The sequence below is a fragment of the Schistocerca piceifrons genome, chromosome 5, assembly GCF_021461385.2.
Source record: "Schistocerca piceifrons isolate TAMUIC-IGC-003096 chromosome 5, iqSchPice1.1, whole genome shotgun sequence".
Lineage (NCBI taxonomy): Eukaryota > Metazoa > Arthropoda > Insecta > Orthoptera > Acrididae > Schistocerca > Schistocerca piceifrons.
The window spans coordinates 75645542-75664355 of NC_060142.1; the positions used below are offsets into that span (position 1 = coordinate 75645542).

Below are 18814 nucleotides of genomic sequence, written 5' to 3' on the forward strand. Positions count from 1 at the left end.
CCATCTTAGCATCAACTGAAGCTGTCGCCTAGTCAACAGCGCCTCAAGCGAACAAATGTACAACTAAATGAAACTTTATAGCTCCCTTAATTCGCCGACAGATAGTGCTTAGCTCTGCCTTTTGTCGTTGCGGAGTTTTAAATTCCTAAAGTTGTGGTATTCTTTTTGAATCACCCTGTAATATAAATGCGCTGAGGTTTAATAACGATGTTAACTGGCTGAGGTTGGTAAAAGCATGGCGCTGGGGGCGGCTCTAAGAAGCTGTAGACGGTTGCATTAAAAAGCTGGCAACGGTGATGATGAGACTTACCTCTTTGGGTACAAGTACTCTGCTCTTCATCGAGCTCACATCCATTGCCACCACCTCACTGTCGTTCTTGTAGAGTATTTCCGTCCCTGTAACATACAACGATTCATTTGCTAAGAGCGAGAATTCGACACTCGTGCTTCTTACTCTTTTCTGTTCGCCACTGTGTGTGTCACAACAGTTTTAAATTTCCTTCAGACATCGTAGTACTCTCTAAGGGTTCCAGGCCGGAGTTTAGAAAACTCAGAGACTCTATATTTACATCTTCGTCTGCACCTATCAAGCCACCTTACGGTGTAAGGCAGAGGGTACTTTGCGTGTTACTGTCACTTCGGTCCTTTCCTGTTCCAGTCGCGAATAGTTCAGGGGATCGACTATTGCTGGTAAGCCTGCTAATGTGCGTGCTGCTGTGCTGCTTAGGGAGCGGTCTCACTAAGTTTAGGGGTGAGTCCGCCCCCTACGTGCCATGCACGTTTCGCGGAGGATCAGAATTTTATCCAGCGAGAGTATGAAGGGGAAGAACTCACATACTTTAAATGATGGTGGGATGCTGCTCTGTCAGATCTGTGGCGGTCACAGGTTAATAAAACAGTCGTTCAAATGGTTCAAATGGCTCTGAGCACTATGGGACTTGACATCTGAGGTCATCAGTCCCCTAGAACTCAGAACTACTTCAACCTAACCAACCTAAGGACATCACACACATCCATGCCCAAGCAGGATTCGAACCTGCGACCGTAGCGGTCACGCGGTTCCAGACTGAAGCGCTTAGAACCGCAAGGCCACCACGGCCGGCTAAAACAGTCGTCAAATACGGAAGAATGACTACGTTTATGTTAACAGTAACGCTCTCATTCCCTAAAAAATATTCCTATTGTGGTAGTTATTAACTTCTTTGAAGACCACGTACCACTAACATACTAACACGCCTATATGTAATACAAGGGACGTTCAAGTGATGCAAAACAATTTTTCTCGCCCAATTCCGGTTGAAAAAATGCGGAATTTGTTGTGGACCATCGTGGAATATATCCTATAGTTTGATGGAGTTCTGATAGTTGACGGCACTATACGTTGTCTTCAAAATGGCGTCTGCAATGGAGATGCGTTCCAACCAGAGAGCCGTCATTTAGTTTCTTTTAGCGTAAAACCAGAGCATCGCAGATATTCGTAAGCGTTTGCAGAATGTTTACGGAGACATCGCAGTGAACAAAGGCACGGTGAATCGTTGGGCTAGGTATCTGTCATTATCGCAACAAGATCGCGCAAACCTGTCCCATCTCCCGCCTTCCGACCGGCCGTACACAGTTGTGGCTCCTACAATGTTGGAAAGTGCGGACACTCTCATTCGAGGTGATCGACAGATCACAGTCAAACACTTCGCTGTAAAACTGGACGTCTCTGTTGGCCGTGCTGACACACTCGTCCACCAGTTGGCACACTCATAGGTGTGTGCCCGCTGGGATCCACCCTAGAGCCCGCATTCTGAACCTTCCGGCTTCATCTGTTTCGCCCCATGAAAGGTGCACCCCGCGGGAGGCAGTAAGTGGATGATGGGGAGGTTACTGCTGCAGCGAGATCGTTGGCTCCCACGTCGACCAGTAGAGTGGTATCTGCAGGCATACAGGCCCGCCCAGTGGGGTTGCGTAGTGCCTTGGCACTGAACGGAGGTTATATTGAAATAGGGTTCTATAGCAAAAAGAGTGGGAAATGATATGGTTGGTGTATTGGTCTCCTGAGTAAAACCAACCTGGTTTCACGAAAAAAAGCGTGTTGCGTTATTTACCGAACGCCTCTCGTACAAATCACACGAGAACATTCTACACGATGAACGGCCAGACCAGTGCGGCCTGTTATCAAGCGCGAATAGCCTTCCACACACGCGTTCACACAGCGGCTCTCTCTCTCTCTCTCTCTCTCTCTCTCTCTCTCTCTCTCTCTCTGTCTGGCACGCTGCCACACAACAATCAAAAAAGGGTTCAAATGGCTCTGAGCACTATGGGACTTAACTTTTGAGGTCATCAGTCCCCTAGAACTAAGAACTACTTAAACCTAACTAACCTAAGGACATCACACACATCCATGCCCTAGGCAGGATTCGAACCTGCGACCGTAGCGGTCGCGCGGTTCCAGACTGTAGCGCCTAGAACCGCTCGGCCACTCCGGCCGGCCACAACACTCACCAGACATTGATGTGCTCTAGCCAAGCCCTTTTGTTAAGGCAAGAAACAAACAATAGTGTACTCTTTCAGTTGTACAAAACCACACAAACTAGAAAACTGGTCGAAATCCTGCATATACAGGGTGTTCCAGGAGTAACAGTCAATATTCATGGTTGCGTGTTGATGTGAACACTTGCCTACGCAAAAGCGCATGAGTGTGCATACGTAAGTAGACAGTTCACTGAAGGACATGCTGTCATAGCTCGTAAGAAGGAAGGCGACTCACCACTTATCCACTCGAAGTCAAACTCCTCTGGCGAGAATTCTCCGGAGGTAATATCGTCTAGGTCAAAGGGCTTTCGTTTGACCGTGGCAGCCAGCGCCGTCTGCGTCAGCATCAGGCAAGCAGCCTACAGGCGAAAAAAAGAAAAAGAAATCAGCTATACGTTACTGACACTCGTTAGGAACATTATGGACACTCGCCCACATCATGTGCCTCCTGCATTATCAGGACAACCTCTGAGTTATCAGCAACGAAATGTAAGCACACAAATAACGTCTAATGGTGAACTGAAATATTGAGGAAGTAATGACGTAAATGAATGATATAGCATAATCAGATCGCTCAAGTGCTGTGCTACTGCTAGGTACTAATACCATCTTTGCTAACGCAACGAGTCACCGAGCGACGTGGCGCCGTGGTTAGCACACTGGACTCCGATTCGGGAGGACGACGGTTCAGACCCGCGACCGGCCATCCTGATGTAGGTTTTCCGTGATTTCCCTAAATCGCCTCAGGCAAGTGCCGAGATGGTTTCTTTGAAAGGGCACGGCCGACTTCTTTCCCCATCCTTCCGTAATCTGATGGGACCGATGATCTCGCTGTTTGGTCCACTCCCACCCCCGCCCCTCCAGTCAACCAACCAGCAACGTGTCACATCTTAGCCGCGCGGTCTAAGGCGCCATGTCACGGACTGCGCGGCCGCTCCCGCCGGAGGTTCTAGTCCTCCCTCGGGCATGGGTGGGTGGGTGTGTGTTGTTCTTAGCATAAGTTAGGTTAAGTTAGTTTAAGTAGTGTGTAAGTCTGGGGGCCGATGACCTCAGCAGTTTGGTCCCTTAGGTATTCACATATATTTGTCAAGTCTTATTACGATGCGTAAAGCCGTCCTCACAGGGGACGAGGCAGCTAGCTTTGACGTCGACGCGGACGTTGCCAGATTTGTTTGGCTCGCAAACCGCACAGTTTCTTTACGAAAACGGACGTGCCTAAAATACCTGCGTTACATCTGTTAGCGGTTTTCGCAGAAGAGCGAAGAAGATCGCGAAGAATACTCTGGACTCGTCGACGGCTTGACCAGTAGATTGCTGGTAGAGGAAAGCTACGTAATGATGTACAACGGTATGAGATAATACCTGTAGATGTTATTCATTATCTCAATTGAAAGTGAGTATGAACGACATGTTGCAGTCGACGCACGAGCGATGGGACACAGCATCTCCGTGGTAATGATGAGGTGGGGATTTTCCCGTACGAACATTTCACGAGTGTGCCGTGAGTATCAGGAATCCGGTATAACATCAAATCCCCGACATCTCTGCGGCCGGAAAAAGATCCTGCAAGAACGGAACCAACGACGACTGAAGAGAATCGTTCGACGTGACAGAAGCGCAACCTTCCGAAAATTGCTGCAGATTTCAATGCTGGGCCATCAACAAGTGTCAGCGTGCGAATCATTTAACGAAACATCATCGATATGGGCTTTCGCAGCCCTACATGTCAGCAGGGAACTGTTCAAGCTGATGGAGGCTCTGTAATGGTGTGCGGCGGTTGCACTTGGGTTGATATGGGGCCTCTGATACGTCTAGATACGACTCTGACAGGTGACACGTACGTAAGCATCCTGTCTGATCATCTGCATCCATTCCTCCGGTGAGAGGACGGCTTAATGCAGTACTTCAATCCAGTGCGTCAAGTACCACACATCCGATGCTATCCTCCGCACACTAATAAACCCAGCTACTATCAAAGTTTTGACATTAATACAATTTTGCAATTATCCAAAACTTACTTCTCCAGCACCAATCCGCAGTTTCCTTCCATCTGTTCTGATTCATGCATCGCCGTAAACAATTTACCGAGAGTTGCGTAGTACACCTTTCTCGCAAGGTTGTTTGGGGATCAGTTGTTTATAGTGTTTCTGCTTTACACTCGTAAAGTTGGGAGTGCGTCTGTAAGTTAGGCTACCTCTCTGTGCTTATACACTGAAGAGACTGGCACAGCTGCCTAATGGCGTGTATGGCCCCCGCAGAAGTGCCACAACACGACGCGCCATGGACTCGCCTAATGTCTGAAGTAGTGCTGGAGGGAACTAACACCATGAATCCTGCTGGGCTGTACATAAATCCCTAAGAGTACAAAGGGGTGGAGATCATTTTTGAACAACACGTTGCAAGGCATCCCAGATATGTTCAATAATGTTCATGTCTGGGAAGTTTGGTGGTCAGGAGAAGTACTTAAACTCAGGACAAGTACTTAAACTCAGGACAGTGTTCCTGGAGCCACTCTGTGGCAATTCTGGACGTGTGGGGTGTCGCATTGTCCTGCTGGAATTGCCCCAAGTCCGTCGGAAAACACAATGGACATGAATGGATGCACGTTATCAGACAGGATACTTACGTACGTGTTACCTGTCAGAGTCGTATCTAGACGTATCAGGGGTACCATATCACCCCAACTGTACACGCCCTCCACCATTACGGAACCTCCACCAGCTTGAACAATCCACCGCTGACGGGCAGGATCCATGGATTTATGAGATTGCCTCCATACCCTTACACGTCCATCCGCTCGATAGAATTTGAAACGAGACTCTTCCGACCACTCAACATTTTTCCGGTCATCAACAGTAAAGCTTTGTGTCGTGCAGTCAGCAAGGGTTCACGGGTGGAGCCTTCAGCTTCGAAAACCCTTTAGATAATGTTTCGTTGAATGGTTCGCACGCCGACACTCGTTGATGGCCCAGTATTGAAATATGCAGCAGTTTACGAAAAGGTTGCATTTCTGTCACGTTGAAAGATTCTCTTTAGTCGTCGTTGGAGCCGATCTTGCAGCGAAGTGACATCGAATCCTGCAGGGGAGTTCATAAATCCGTAAGCATACGAGGAGGTGGAGATCTCTTCCGAACAGCACGTTGCAAGGCGTCCCAGATATGCTCTACAATGTTCACGTCTAGGGAGTTTAGTGGCCAGCGGAAATGTTCAAACACAGAAGATTGTTAATGGAGCTACTCTGTAGCAATTCTGGACGTGTGAGGTGTCGCATTGTCCTGATGGAATTTCCCAAATCCGTCGGGATGCACAGTGGACATGAATGGGTGCAAATGATCAGCAGGATACTTACGTACGTATCACCTGTCAGAGCCGTGTCTAGACGTATGCAACTAGTTCCACGGATGATGAAGAGATTGAAGAAACGTATGATGCGACAAAAGTAATTATTCAGATAGTTAATCGAGACGAAAATTTAGTAGTCATAGGGGACTGGAATTCGAGAGTAGGAAAAGGAAGAATAGGTTGCAGGTGAATATGGACTGGGGGTGACGAATGAAGAGGAAGCTGCCTAGTAGTATTCTGCACAGAGCACAACTTAATCATAGCTAACACTTCGTTTAAGTATCACGGAAGAAGTTTGTATGCGTGGAAGAGGCCTGGAGACACTGTAAGGATTCAGACAGATTATATAATGGTAAGACAGAGATTAGGAACCAGGTTCAAAATTCTAAGACATTTCCAGGTGCAGTGCAGATGAGGACTCTGATCACAATTTATTGGTTGTGAACTGTAGATTAAGACTGAAGAAACTACAAAAAGGTAGGAATTTAAGGAGATGGCACCTGGAAAAACTGAAAGAATCAGAGGTTGCACAGAGTTTCTGAGAAAGCATTAAGGAACGATTCACAAGACCAGGAGAAAGAAATACAACAGAAGAAGAATGGGTTGTTTTGAAAGATGAAATAGTGAAGGCAGCAGAGGATTAAGTAAGTAAAAAGACGAGGGCTAGTAGAAATCCTTGGGTAACAGAAGATATGTTAAATTTAATTGAAAGGAGAAAATATTAAAATACAGTAAATGAAGCAGGCGAAAAGGAATATAAGCGTCTCAAAAACGACATCGAAAGGAAGTGCAAAATGGCTAAGCAGGGATGGCTAGAGGACACATGTAAGGATGTAGAGGCATATATCACTATGGGTAAGATAGGTACTGCCTACAGAAAAACTGAAGGTACCTTTGTAGAAAAGAGAACCAGCGGTATAAGTCAAGAGCTCAGATGGAAAAACAGTCCTAAGCAAAGAAGGGAAAGAAGAAAGGTGGAAGGAGTATAAACAGGGTCTGCACAAGGACGATGTGTTTGAGGGTAATATAATGGAAATGGAGAGGACGTAGATGAAGATGAAGTGGGAGATATGATACTGCGTAAAGAATGTGACAGAGCGCTGAAAGACCTAAGTCGAAACAAGGACCCGGGGGAGTAGGCAACATTCCATTAGAACTACTGATAGCCTTGGGTGAGCCAGCTCTGACAAAACTCTTCCACCTGGTGAGCAAGATGTATGAGACAGGCGAAATTTCCTCAGACTTCAAGAAGAATATAATAATTCCAATCCCAAAGAAAACAGGTGTTGACCGGTGTGAAAATTACCGAACTATAAGTTTAATAATAATAATAATATCAAGAATTATTTACAGACGAATGGAAAAACTGGTAGAAGCCGGCCTCGAGGAAGATCAGTTTGGATTCCGTAGAAATGTTCGAACACGTGAGGCAATACAGACTCAACGACTTATCTTAGAGGATATGTTAGGGAAAGCCAAACCCACGTTTCTAGCATTTGTAGACTTACAGAAAACTTTTGACAACGTTGACTGGAATACTCTCTTTCAAACTCTGAAAGTGGCAAGGGTAAAATACAGGAAGCGGAAGGCCATTTACAATTTGTACAGAAACCAGATGGCAGTTGTCAGAGTAGAGGGGCATGAAAGGGAAGCAGTGGTTGGGAAGGGAGTGAGACAGGGTTGTAGCCTATCCCCGATGTTATTCAAACTGTATACTGAGCAAGCAGTAAAGGAAACAAAAGAAAAATTCGGAGTAGGAATTAAAGTCTAGGGAAAAGAAATATAAACTTTGAGGTTCGCCGATGACATTGTAATCCTGTCAGAGACAGCAAAGGACTTGCAAAAGCAAAACGAGGATAATGGAATATAGTCGATTGAAATCAGGTAATGCTGAGGGAATTAGGATAAGAAATGAGACAAAGTAGTAGGTGAGTTTTGCTATCTGGGAAGCAAAATAACTGACGATGATCGAAATACAGAGGATATAAAACGTAGACTGGCTATAGCAAGGAAAGCGTTTCTGAAGAAGAGAGATTTGTTAACATCGAGAGGCACGAAGTCTATTGTGAAAGTATTTCTATATAGTGTAGCCACGTATGGAAGCGAAACATGGACGATAAATAGTTTAGACAAGAAGAGAATAGAAGTTTTCGAAACGTGGTGCTACAGATGAATGCTGAAGAGTAAATGAGTAGATAACGTAAGTAATCAGGAGGTAATGAACAGAAGTGGGAGAAGAGGAATTTGTGGCACAGCTTGAATAGAAGAAAGGATCGCTTGGTAGGACACGTACTGAGGCATCAAGAAATCACCAGTTTAGTATTGGAGGGAAGCGTGAGGCGTAAAAGATGTAGAGGGAGACCAAGAGATGAATACGCTATGCGGATTCAGAAGGATGTAGGTTGCAGTAGTTACTCGGAGGGATAGAGTAGTATGGAGAGCTGCATCAAACAAGTCCCTGGACTGACGACAACAGCCGACCGCGGTGGTCTAGCGGCCCTAGGCACTCAGTCCGTAACCGCCTGACAGCTACGGTCGCAGGTTCGAATCCTGCCTCGGACGTGGATGTGTGTGATGTCCTTAGGTTAGTTAGGTTTAAGTAGTTCTAAGTTGTAGGGGACTGATGACCACAGATGTTAAGTCCCATAGCGCTCAGAGCCATTTGAACCATTTTTTTGACAACAACAACGACATTCAAAGCGATTTCCGTGGCAACATTTCGCAGTGTGCTTCACGGCTAAATGGTCAACGTGGAACCTATGAAATGCTTAATAGGTTTCTAGAACGGACGTTAAGCTCAGCGCATCCCCCCCTCCTCCCCCCCTCCCCCTCGCTATCCCGCAAATCATCCACCTTGGTGGTGTTCGAGAGGAGCACGATGTGTGCCGGCGCACGGTTCAACAAATGGCATATAAATACGAAAACTAAAGAACTACAACGAAAATAGAGGAAATTTCTTAGGGGTGTTATTATTAACTGCACGCTCCTGACAAGGGGAACTCCCCATCGCACCCCTCTCAGATTTTAAACGTGAAAACAGATCATACATGAAAACATGAAGAAGGTGTGCTGAACTGTGGAAAAAACAAGGAAAATAGAAACAGTTAACGCTCCAAGCTCAAGATGTGCAACATTGAGTGAATTTGAATAGCTACGGCGGCGTTGTTATGTGGTCACGGTGTTGGAATTGAGAAGCGGGGGATGCTGTTCAAATCTCCCTCGTAACCCCCTTTATTCGACAAAATTGTGAACTGTCGACCCGGTAACTAAACGTGTCTGTTTGCTGTATTCAAATTTATGTCTGCGTCTTGGTGTAATGTCCATTTGCAACAGCGAGGTGAAACGAAAGAACTTCCTAACGTACACACTTCCTTTTGTTCTAGAATATTACTTTTATTGCTAACCGGTTTTCGGCTTACAAGGCCATCTTCAGACAGTAACTGACTATTATCACCAAAGAAGTTAAATGTTAGCACTCAACATTGGAAGAGAAGTAACACATCTAGAGTGAAGTAGAGACATACAGTAAGTAACATCTTTGCAATGAAATAGTAAAAACTGAACAGTACATAAATAACAATGGAGTTGACAGGAAAACCTTTAGCACAAAATAGGAATAGCATGCCTACATAAGTTTCTATTAATAAACAAAACTAATAAAATAAGATAAAATTAGTACTAGACAAGGCTGCATCAAGAGGTATGAAACATGGAGAGTGATACACAACCAATTAAAAAAGAAGAGACAGTTGTCAATGTAAATACAGAATACATAAGGAACTAAAGCAATATCAATAAGATAAACAGAAGTTAATAAATGCAGGAAAATGGAGGTGTTTGAGGGAACCTACAGTTTGAGAGTGTGGTGGTACTGCATTTTAACATTAACATTATAATCAAAGCAGTGGCTGTGTACCAGTTTTCATTAAATAAATGAGCAAAGTAAAATATGAACAGTATTTGATGAGACAACTACAAGGGGAGTTAAACATGGACAGTAATACAAGTAAAAGTTAAAAGGAAACCTTTAAGTATTGAACTACAGCCTATGTGGAATACAAAGACAACTGCAACAAATAAAACAACTTAATGAATACAGGAAAATAGGAATATGTAGGAAGAGAGAGTGTGGGAAGTAATGAACAACAAAGATGATTATATGAAGTTTAGGAGGGTGGAAGTGTTGAGTTGTGTCTGGTCATTCACTTAACACTTCAACACTCATTGTAGAACAGAATCAAACTGGTGCTTTTCATTTATTATTATACTGTTGTTCTACCAAGAACCGACGGAAGATTCTGTTAATACATACTTCCTATTCGTTCTTTACAAGTACCTCATGTTACTACTCTTGCATTCCGGTTTGGAAATTTTGACTCTTGGATTCCTTTGTTGTAACATAGTTCACACCAGTTTACTTCTTTTTTCAGTTCTGTGAAAGATCTATGCGGCATCTGGCCTGCTTTCAGTATTCATCACATTTACTTGCGACGGTAATATATTCTTACCGTATGACTCACATTTTATAATCAATGTATAGTATGACAATTGCCAAGACTATAGAAAGAAAACAGACACGTCAATGACCGGACGGACAGTTCATAAATTTGTGAAAGAAAATGGAGCACGAAGGAAATATGAACACGGGTCTTTCGCTTGATCGTCCACTACCCTAACCACACAACCACGACGCCGTGGTTCTGGCATTTCGCTACATGTTGCACATCTTGAGCTTCGACCGTTCACTGTTTCTATTTTGCTTCTTTCTTCACAGTTCAGTACACTTTCCTCCCATTCTCATGCTAGATCTGCGTTCATTTTTTGATAGGCTATCCACTATGTCATCTTACCATTAAGTCTGAGGGTGTTGCGATGGGGAGTTTCCTTTGTGAGTAGGTAGCGAGCGTACTCCTCAGCCCTTCAGATAATGACACGATTTCTGTACAGCAATATTGAGAAGCAGTCCACTGGGTCATTTATTCCACAGCATGTGTTTTTTGTAACTTACTCCTACCACTTGCCGCTCCTCTCAGTGACACTGCTGTTCTCAAATGAGACTACAGCTTTATGAAGTTATGAAAATTGAGTATAGTTGCAAAAGATTACACATTAGGTTACTAGTCCATTCTTACTGGGTGAGTTGTTACATAAACTTTAGTTGCGTAAACGGCTTCTTAGAACTGAAATTGCAATTTTGTCTCCAACTACCAATTTCATGCGGATCCCAATTACTGTTTACTTCGTTTGCCAGCGCCTAAGGTCCTCCCACGAAGAAGCCTTTCGTCATTATGTAAGGAGTCTCCTTTCATAACTGATGCTCAAGAATAGACCTGCCGCTGAAACAGAACAATACTACTAACGTTTATAAGATTTTCTTCTTAGATAGTTGGTACAACTGGAGTTTATTTTAGTAGTATAGATCGCTGCCTCAGGTAACACAAGTTGCATCATAATCAGTTTCGGCTTGTTACCAAGGCATCGTCAATTATGCGACTGAAAAGAAATGAAACTGGACAGGTGCGACTAGGACTCGCCCACTGTCGGTTCCGTACAAACATAATTATGTATATAGACAATGCATCGATTCCGGGAATCAGGGATCTCGACGATTTTTGCCTGTTATCAACATTATTACTATCAGTATATTGATCCCAGGGATTCCAAGAGGCTTTAGAATGTTTTAATTTTAAGTTTGAAGTCGGATAACAAAATGACAATAGAAATATTTTTCGTGTGATATAACTACAAATTAATAACTTTCTGATTTTTTTCCTTTACTTGTACTGTGAAACCTTTCTTCTCGCCAAATTTCTTGATTCTACATCAAAAGGAAGTACCCATAAGTTTTAATGAGTGACTTTGCAAGTATCAAAATAATGTGAAATAAATGGCCATATCTTTTAGTTACAGTGACATAGAAGCTTACATTTATCACAACACAGGCAAACGACATAAATTTCAACTTGCTATCCGTTTCTGGGAAAAAAAGGAGGCTTACGAGACGCACGGACAGACAGACAGTCAGATAGGAAATGGCCATGCTTTCTTTTTCGTGTGATATAATTACAAATCAACGATTTTCAAATTTATTGTTTTGGTTGTAGTGTGAAACCGTGCTTCTTGGCAAATTTTATGGTTCTAGACTAACGGGAAGTACCCTACAAGTTTTTATGAGTGAGTTTGAGTGTATAGTCGTATCTTTTGGTTTCATAGACTAATAGCTTCACTTTTTACGTCGCCCTGGGACCGCAGGCCTTAATATGTGATATAAATTTCAATTTGATACCTCTATCCACCCCTGAGGAACGGGGTTTTGAAAAGTCGCACAGGCAGAGTGCTCAGAGCCATTTTGAACCCTTAATTAGGGCCAGTGATTTGAAGGTGTGAACCTGGCGCGCATTAGCATTTCAGATGTTTTCGAACCGGTGAATTTGGTGGTCAAAACGTCAGCGTGAGTAATAAACTCGTAGTGTTATTCTAGGTTTCTGAGACTGACAGTCACCCTGCCATTGCCGTCGGGAAAGACATGAAGCATAAAGAGATTAATGTGACTCCTAATAACGTTCACGTAGTGCACAACTGCAAAAAATGGTTCAAATGGCTCTGAGCACTATGGGACTTAACATCTGAGGTCATCAGTCCCCTAGAACTTAGAACTACTTAAACCTAACTAACCTAAGGACATCACACACATCCATTCCCGAGGCAGGATTCGAACCTGTGATCGTAGCGGTCGCACGGTTCCAGACTGAAGTGCCTAGAACCGCTCGACCACACCGGCCGGCTGCACAACTGTTATTCTAGGTTAGATTATGACCATAGTCTCCATGGAAGCTCATCAGAACATCCGCAATAACGTACTACTGTACCCGCCGATCTGGCTTTGGGGCGCGTTGCATGTTTCGAGCAGCCGTTTGCCTCGATGACGGCGTATCCCGACACGACATGGTGTAACAAGAAACGTGACTCATTCGAGCAACTGACACGTTTCTATTGATTCTCGTTGCCGTTTATCCTGTGCCCATTGCAATCGTAACTGATGACGTCGTCGGATCAACACGGGAACACGCAACGTTTGTCTGCTGCAGAGCCCCACGATCAAGAATGTGCACTGCTCCGAAACATCTGTGCCTGCACCAGCACTGTGCTCAGCCGTCGGACCTGTCACAAATCGCCCCCTGTCCTGCTCTGCAGAGCAGGCAAGCCTCCAACCTCCACGTTCTGGAGGAACCGTGAGCGTCCAAAACACTGTCGCCTACTCTTGATTTCACTGTTCTGTTGTGTACGAGTTCATACACAACGGCAAGGAGAGGCGGGCTACAGAGCAGTCCGGCAGCTGGACGGGAACAGAAATGATTGACGAAAAAGTTAACACAATGAGCAGAAGATTTGCTTAACTTGTATTTCTCCAAGTCCATCTCATACATAAGCAATTAGGATGAGAGTCACTGTCTTGGCACAAATGAAAGTGGCGTAGCGTAGTGGCTGCAAGCACGATTGGGCTGGGCGGCTGCTGCCGGCCCTCCTATATTGTGGAGGCAGAGGGCGCTGGTGGTACGGAGCCGCTGGAGGTGTGGCTCAATGGGCGAGCACGACTGGGTCTCCCAGATCCTGCAAGTCCGGTATCTGAGTCAGATGGAATGCAACTCCGTTTCTATGACGTCCATTGGATGGTATCGACACGTGGTACCACATGTCCTTCAACCGTCTTCCCTAGATACTCCCCAACAGTAGCAAGCTCCCAACCGACCAGCTCCATTTCCGCGATGCTTGTTTTCAGTCGTTGGAGCTTAACAATCTGCCGTTTATTAAAGATGCTACGTCAATGGATTTCCCATTTGCAATCCATAGCCGCCCGGGGTAGCCGAGTGGTCTCAGGCATCTTGCCACGGTTCGCGCATCTCCCCCTCTCCCCCCCGACCCCCTCCATCACAGGCCCGAATCCTCCCTCGGGCATGGGTGTGTGTGTTGTCCTTAGCGTAAGTTAGTTTAAGTTAAAGTAAAGCCTAGCGACCGATGACATCAGCAGTTTGGTCCCATAGACCTTACCACAAACTTCCAATTTTGCTATTCATATCGCTGCTAGAATGATTTCCCATTTGTCTGTATTCCCTTTATACGAGGGCGGTTCAGAAAGTAACCTCCGATTGGTCACAGTGCGGGTTGTGGGGGGAGTAGCGACGCCATCTGTGCGTTCACGCACTTAACAGGTCAGTCGGCATCAAGCCGTGGTCGAGTGAACGTCGTACCTGCGCTAGTTTAGTTTTTGTGGCAGTTTGAAATGTGTGCTGCAATAGAAAACCCCGCCAAATGTGAAGTGCGTGCTGTCATAAGGTTTTTTTACAGCCAAAGGATATTCTGCAGCAGCTATTCATCGTGAGCTTTGTGCCGTGTAAGGACCAAGAGTTATGAGTGAAGGAGTTGTCCGTGAATGGGGACGTTTATTTAAAAGTGGACGAGAAAACGTTCATGATGAAGAGAGGATTGGTAGACCATCATTGGTGACTGACGAACTCGTTCAGACAGTTGATGATGATGATGAGCGTTTGGCGTCATTGGCCGGGAGGCCCCTCGCGGGGCAGGTCCGGCCGCCATATCGCAGGTCTTATTACATTCGGCGCCACATTGGGCGACCTGCACGCCGGATGGGGATGAAATGATGATGAACACAACACAACACCCAGTCCCTGAGCGGAGAAAATCTCCGACCCAGCCGGGAATCGAACCCGGGCCCAGAGGACGGCAATCCGTCACGCTGACCACTCAGCTACTGGGGCGGACAGACAGTTGATGCAAAAGTTCGTGAAAATCGACGTTTCTCAATGTCGGAGTTGTCTACTGGTTTTCCACAGATTTCTAAGACTCTCTTGTACGAGATAGTGACAGCAAGATTGGGTTACCGTAAGTTCTCTGCACGATGGGTGCCCAAAATTCTTACCGACCACCACAAAACTCAAAGAATGGCCTCTGCATTAGACTTTCTGTCACGTTATGAGGACGAAGGAGAACCATTGTTAAACAGAATCGTGACCGGTGACGAAACCTGGATTAAGTACGTGAACCCTGAGACAAAAGAACAATCAAAGATGTGGGCACATTCAAATTCGCCTACCAAACCAAGAAAAGCCTCGCAAGATTTTTCTGCCAGAAAACTGATGGCAACGGTGTTTTGGGATGCCAAAGGGGTGTTGTTGGTTGAATTCATGGAACGTGGTACGACCATTAATCAAGACGTGTACTGTGAAACAATAAAAAAGTTACGACGGGCTATACAGAACAATCGCCGTGGTATGCTGACTTCCGGTATCGTTTTTTTGCACGATAACGCCCGTCCTCACTCTGCTCGCAGAACAACGGCCCTTCTTGAGTCCTTCAAGTGGGACGTTATCAACCATCCACCTTACAGCCCAGACCTGGCGCCAAGTGATTATCACCTCTTCATGCATTTGAAGAAATGGCTCGGGTCACAGCGGTTTGATGACGACGAAGAGCTCAAAGATGCGGTCACAGGCTGGCTCCAGGCACAAGCGGGTGATTTTTATGCAGAAGGAATTTCAAAGCTTGTGAAGAGATACGATAAGTGCCTCAATGGCTATGGAGACTATGTAGAAAAATAGTGCAAAGATGTAGTTGTAAGATGTATATATTAAAATATTTTTATTTAACTTGGTGTATTTTTTTAAATCAACCGGAGGTTACTTTCTGAACGGCCCTCGTAATCTTCCCTTCCCACGTCACGTGCCTACAACGCCACCAAGACAGTGTTCAGTCTTGCAGCAAGCAATGCGCATATTGTCTTGGGTCAACAATGTAACCCTGCTCTTACGTTGTTACTTTTCTGGCGTTTTATTACCCACCTTATCTTTCCTCTTAACATATCATGCTTAGTATGCCTAGCCTCCAATCGTAAAATTTCGTACTCGTAATTGTAAAACAACAGTGCGCAGTATTCAAATTCTAAAATGCTGCGAAGAGCACACGGAGTGCCGGGTTGACTCCACGTAGACACACACATACATAAGACCCCTTGTTACATCCCTGTTCAACCCAACTGAAACTACATTTGATAACCTGCTATGTACTTTAAACTACCTTATATGCACACCCACCCAAAAAAAAAAAAAAACACACACAAATGATTGGACTTTAACTTACAATGACGAAATAAATGGACACACGATATGCGATATGCCATTTCAAATTGAAACTTGCCTTCTGTACTTCACAAGACACACATATCAAATCTGTTGCCTTAAAAAAAAAATTAAGCAAACTACGCATGGAGTGAACCAATAAGCGGTGAATTAACAGATCATTTCTTCAAAAATGTAGAAGATACAAAGAAATGCTTCTGTAGCAGTTTTAACAGTCAACCGGCAACCCCTCCGCATTTAAAGATTCAAACTTCCATATATAAAACAGCTCCATTTTAGGAAATGCTAGTTTTTCACACATTTCAGTCTTTAGGATATCGTGTTTACTGAACACTGTATCGCGCATAAAGCTAATTTTTAGGTACATTCAGTGGTATATGTACATGTCGTCTGCAAAACGTGTTGCGAATAGAGTTATTAGTAAAGAAGTAATAAATTAAAACTTCATACCAGATGCTGAAGTTTTACTGCGTGGACGGCGAAAATGTAGCGAGCGATAAACTTTTAGTCTTTGATTTTTAGTACGGTTACCAGTGAGGAAAAGTTATGAAAATGTTTCAAATTATGTGTAAAGTCTGTAGGGAGTTGCTAAGCGCTCTCATTCTCAAATAATGGATTAATATAGTCTGCATAAATTGCGTACTGCCTCAAAACAGATTCATGCTTTATTGCTCAACTTACTGCGTGAAACTTTTAACGTAAGGCTATACAGGGTGAAAAGTATTTAAACCGACAAACTCTGGGTGGTTGTAGGGGACACCAAAACAAATATTTTTCCCTAATGTCATTTTTTCCTATGAGGAATATTTAAACCGGTAGAGGAAGATTTCTCTGGTGGCAAATTAACTAAACCAACAAACACTTTTGGATTTTTTTATGACCAAGAGGCAACACATTAACACAACCCAATTTCAATTACAGCAGATTTTCAAAAATACCTACATTGACACGGAAACAAAGGTTGAACCATCGGATCATGTTCTGTCTGACACGGGCAAAAACCCCAGGAGTGTCCTGAATTGTTCCTGCTGCTGCTACTATCTGGGCAACCAGATCCTCTTCTGATGCAACAGGAGTTGCATAAACAAAGTTGTGCATCTCTCCCCACACAAAAAGGCCAGAGGGGACATATCTGGGGATCGAGCAGGCCATGGTACAGGACCACCTCTGCCAATCCACGTTTCTGGGAACTGTCGGTCCAGGAATCGACGCACACGATGACTGAAATGTGCCGGCGCCCCGTCATGTTGGAACCACATGCGTTGTCTTGTAGGGAGCGGGACGTCTTCCAGCAATTCTGGCGATGCTCTGGCGAGAAAATTGTAATAGTGCCTGCCATTTAATGGCATAGGTAGCAGATACGGCCCAATTAAACAGTCCTCAACAACACCAACCCGCACATTAACGAAGAACCGCACTTGATGAGCGCTAGTAACTGTGGCATGTGGGTTATCCTCACTCCAAACATGCGAATTGTGCATGTTGAAGACTCCATCACGCTCAAACGTTGCTTCATCGGTAAGTAACACAGAGGATGGAAATGTAGGATACGTTTCGCACTGTTCCAGGTACCACTGCGAAAACTGTGCTCTGGGTGGATAATCAACTGGTTCCAGGTTGTGGGCACGCTGTAAGTGAAGTGGACGTAAAAATTGCTCTCGAAGGACTGTTCTTACATTCGTCTGATTCGTCCCCATGTTACGTGCAATTGCACGAGTGCTGATTGAAGGATCCCGCTCCACATGCTGCAAAACAGCTTCCTCAAATTGCAGCATTCTTACCGTGCGACGGCGTCCCTGTCCAGGTAATCCGGTAAATGACACGGTCTCACGCAAATGTTGGTACACAGCAGCAAAGGTCGTATGATGCGGGATACGGCGATTAGGATATTGTTGCTGATAAACCCGCTGTGCAGCTCGTCCGTTGTGGTGCGCTACGTAGTACGCACCAACCATATCAGTGTATTCACTCCAGGTGTATCGCTCCATTAGTAAACACAACAATGCACTACTACACTGGTGGACAGCAGTTGCCTACAACTAAAGACCGTATTACGGCCTCTAATAACTGAAGATCGTAATACGGCTTCCACCGGTTTAAATAATCCTCATAGGAAAAAATGACATTAGGGAAAAATATTTGTTTTGATGTCACCTACAACCTCCCAGAGTTAGGCGGTTTAAATACTTTTCACCCTGTATATCTTAAGCTGAGTGCAGCAAACACTACTGTTTCTACTAAAAGCACATACAGGATGTACATAAAGTTCGGGAACACTTTCAATAATTTATTGCACAAGAACCAAACATTGTACAGATATCATGCATATGTCATTTTAAAGAGAAACCATGAAAGGTTTTTTTCCTTGTATATAGCCACAGCGTAGTTTGGTAATTTGCTGTTAGTCAGCGCTAGTCGCAAACATGGCGAGTTCAAGTGCGGAGCTAGCCTTCTGTGTGTTGGAGTTCGACAAAAACAGCTGTTCAACGCATGTTTAGAACCAAGTACGGCAAGAAGCCACCAGCAACGAAGGCCATTTACCACTCGCACAACAAATTCGTTACGGCGGCTTGCTAGTGCCCGGCAAAGAGAAGCGGACGTCCCAGTGTGAGTAAAGTGAATGTGGAGTGTGTACGAGAGACATTCATAAGAAGCCCAGAGAAATCGGTGCGTCGTGCATCCCATGAACTCGAAATGGCTCCAGTGACAGTGTGGAAAGTCCTGCGACAGAATCTGTCTTTGAAACCATTCAAATTGGAGCTGGTGCCGAAGCTCAATGGCGACGACAAAGACAAGCG

General features: G+C 44.7%; 1 protein-coding gene across 1 annotated transcript in view; it reads right to left on the reverse strand.

Moving 5' to 3' along the window:
• The window catches only part of LOC124797921 (venom dipeptidyl peptidase 4-like), a 425918-nt gene that overhangs the window by 237092 nt on the left and 170012 nt on the right, over window positions 1-18814 (reverse strand). Inside the window, exons 2-3 of the mRNA XM_047261054.1 lie at window positions 2756-2879; window positions 311-396 (exon numbers count right to left, since the gene is read on the reverse strand). Coding sequence (XP_047117010.1) covers window positions 311-396; window positions 2756-2879 — 210 coding nt within the window. The remainder of the gene's footprint in view (window positions 1-310; window positions 397-2755; window positions 2880-18814) is intronic.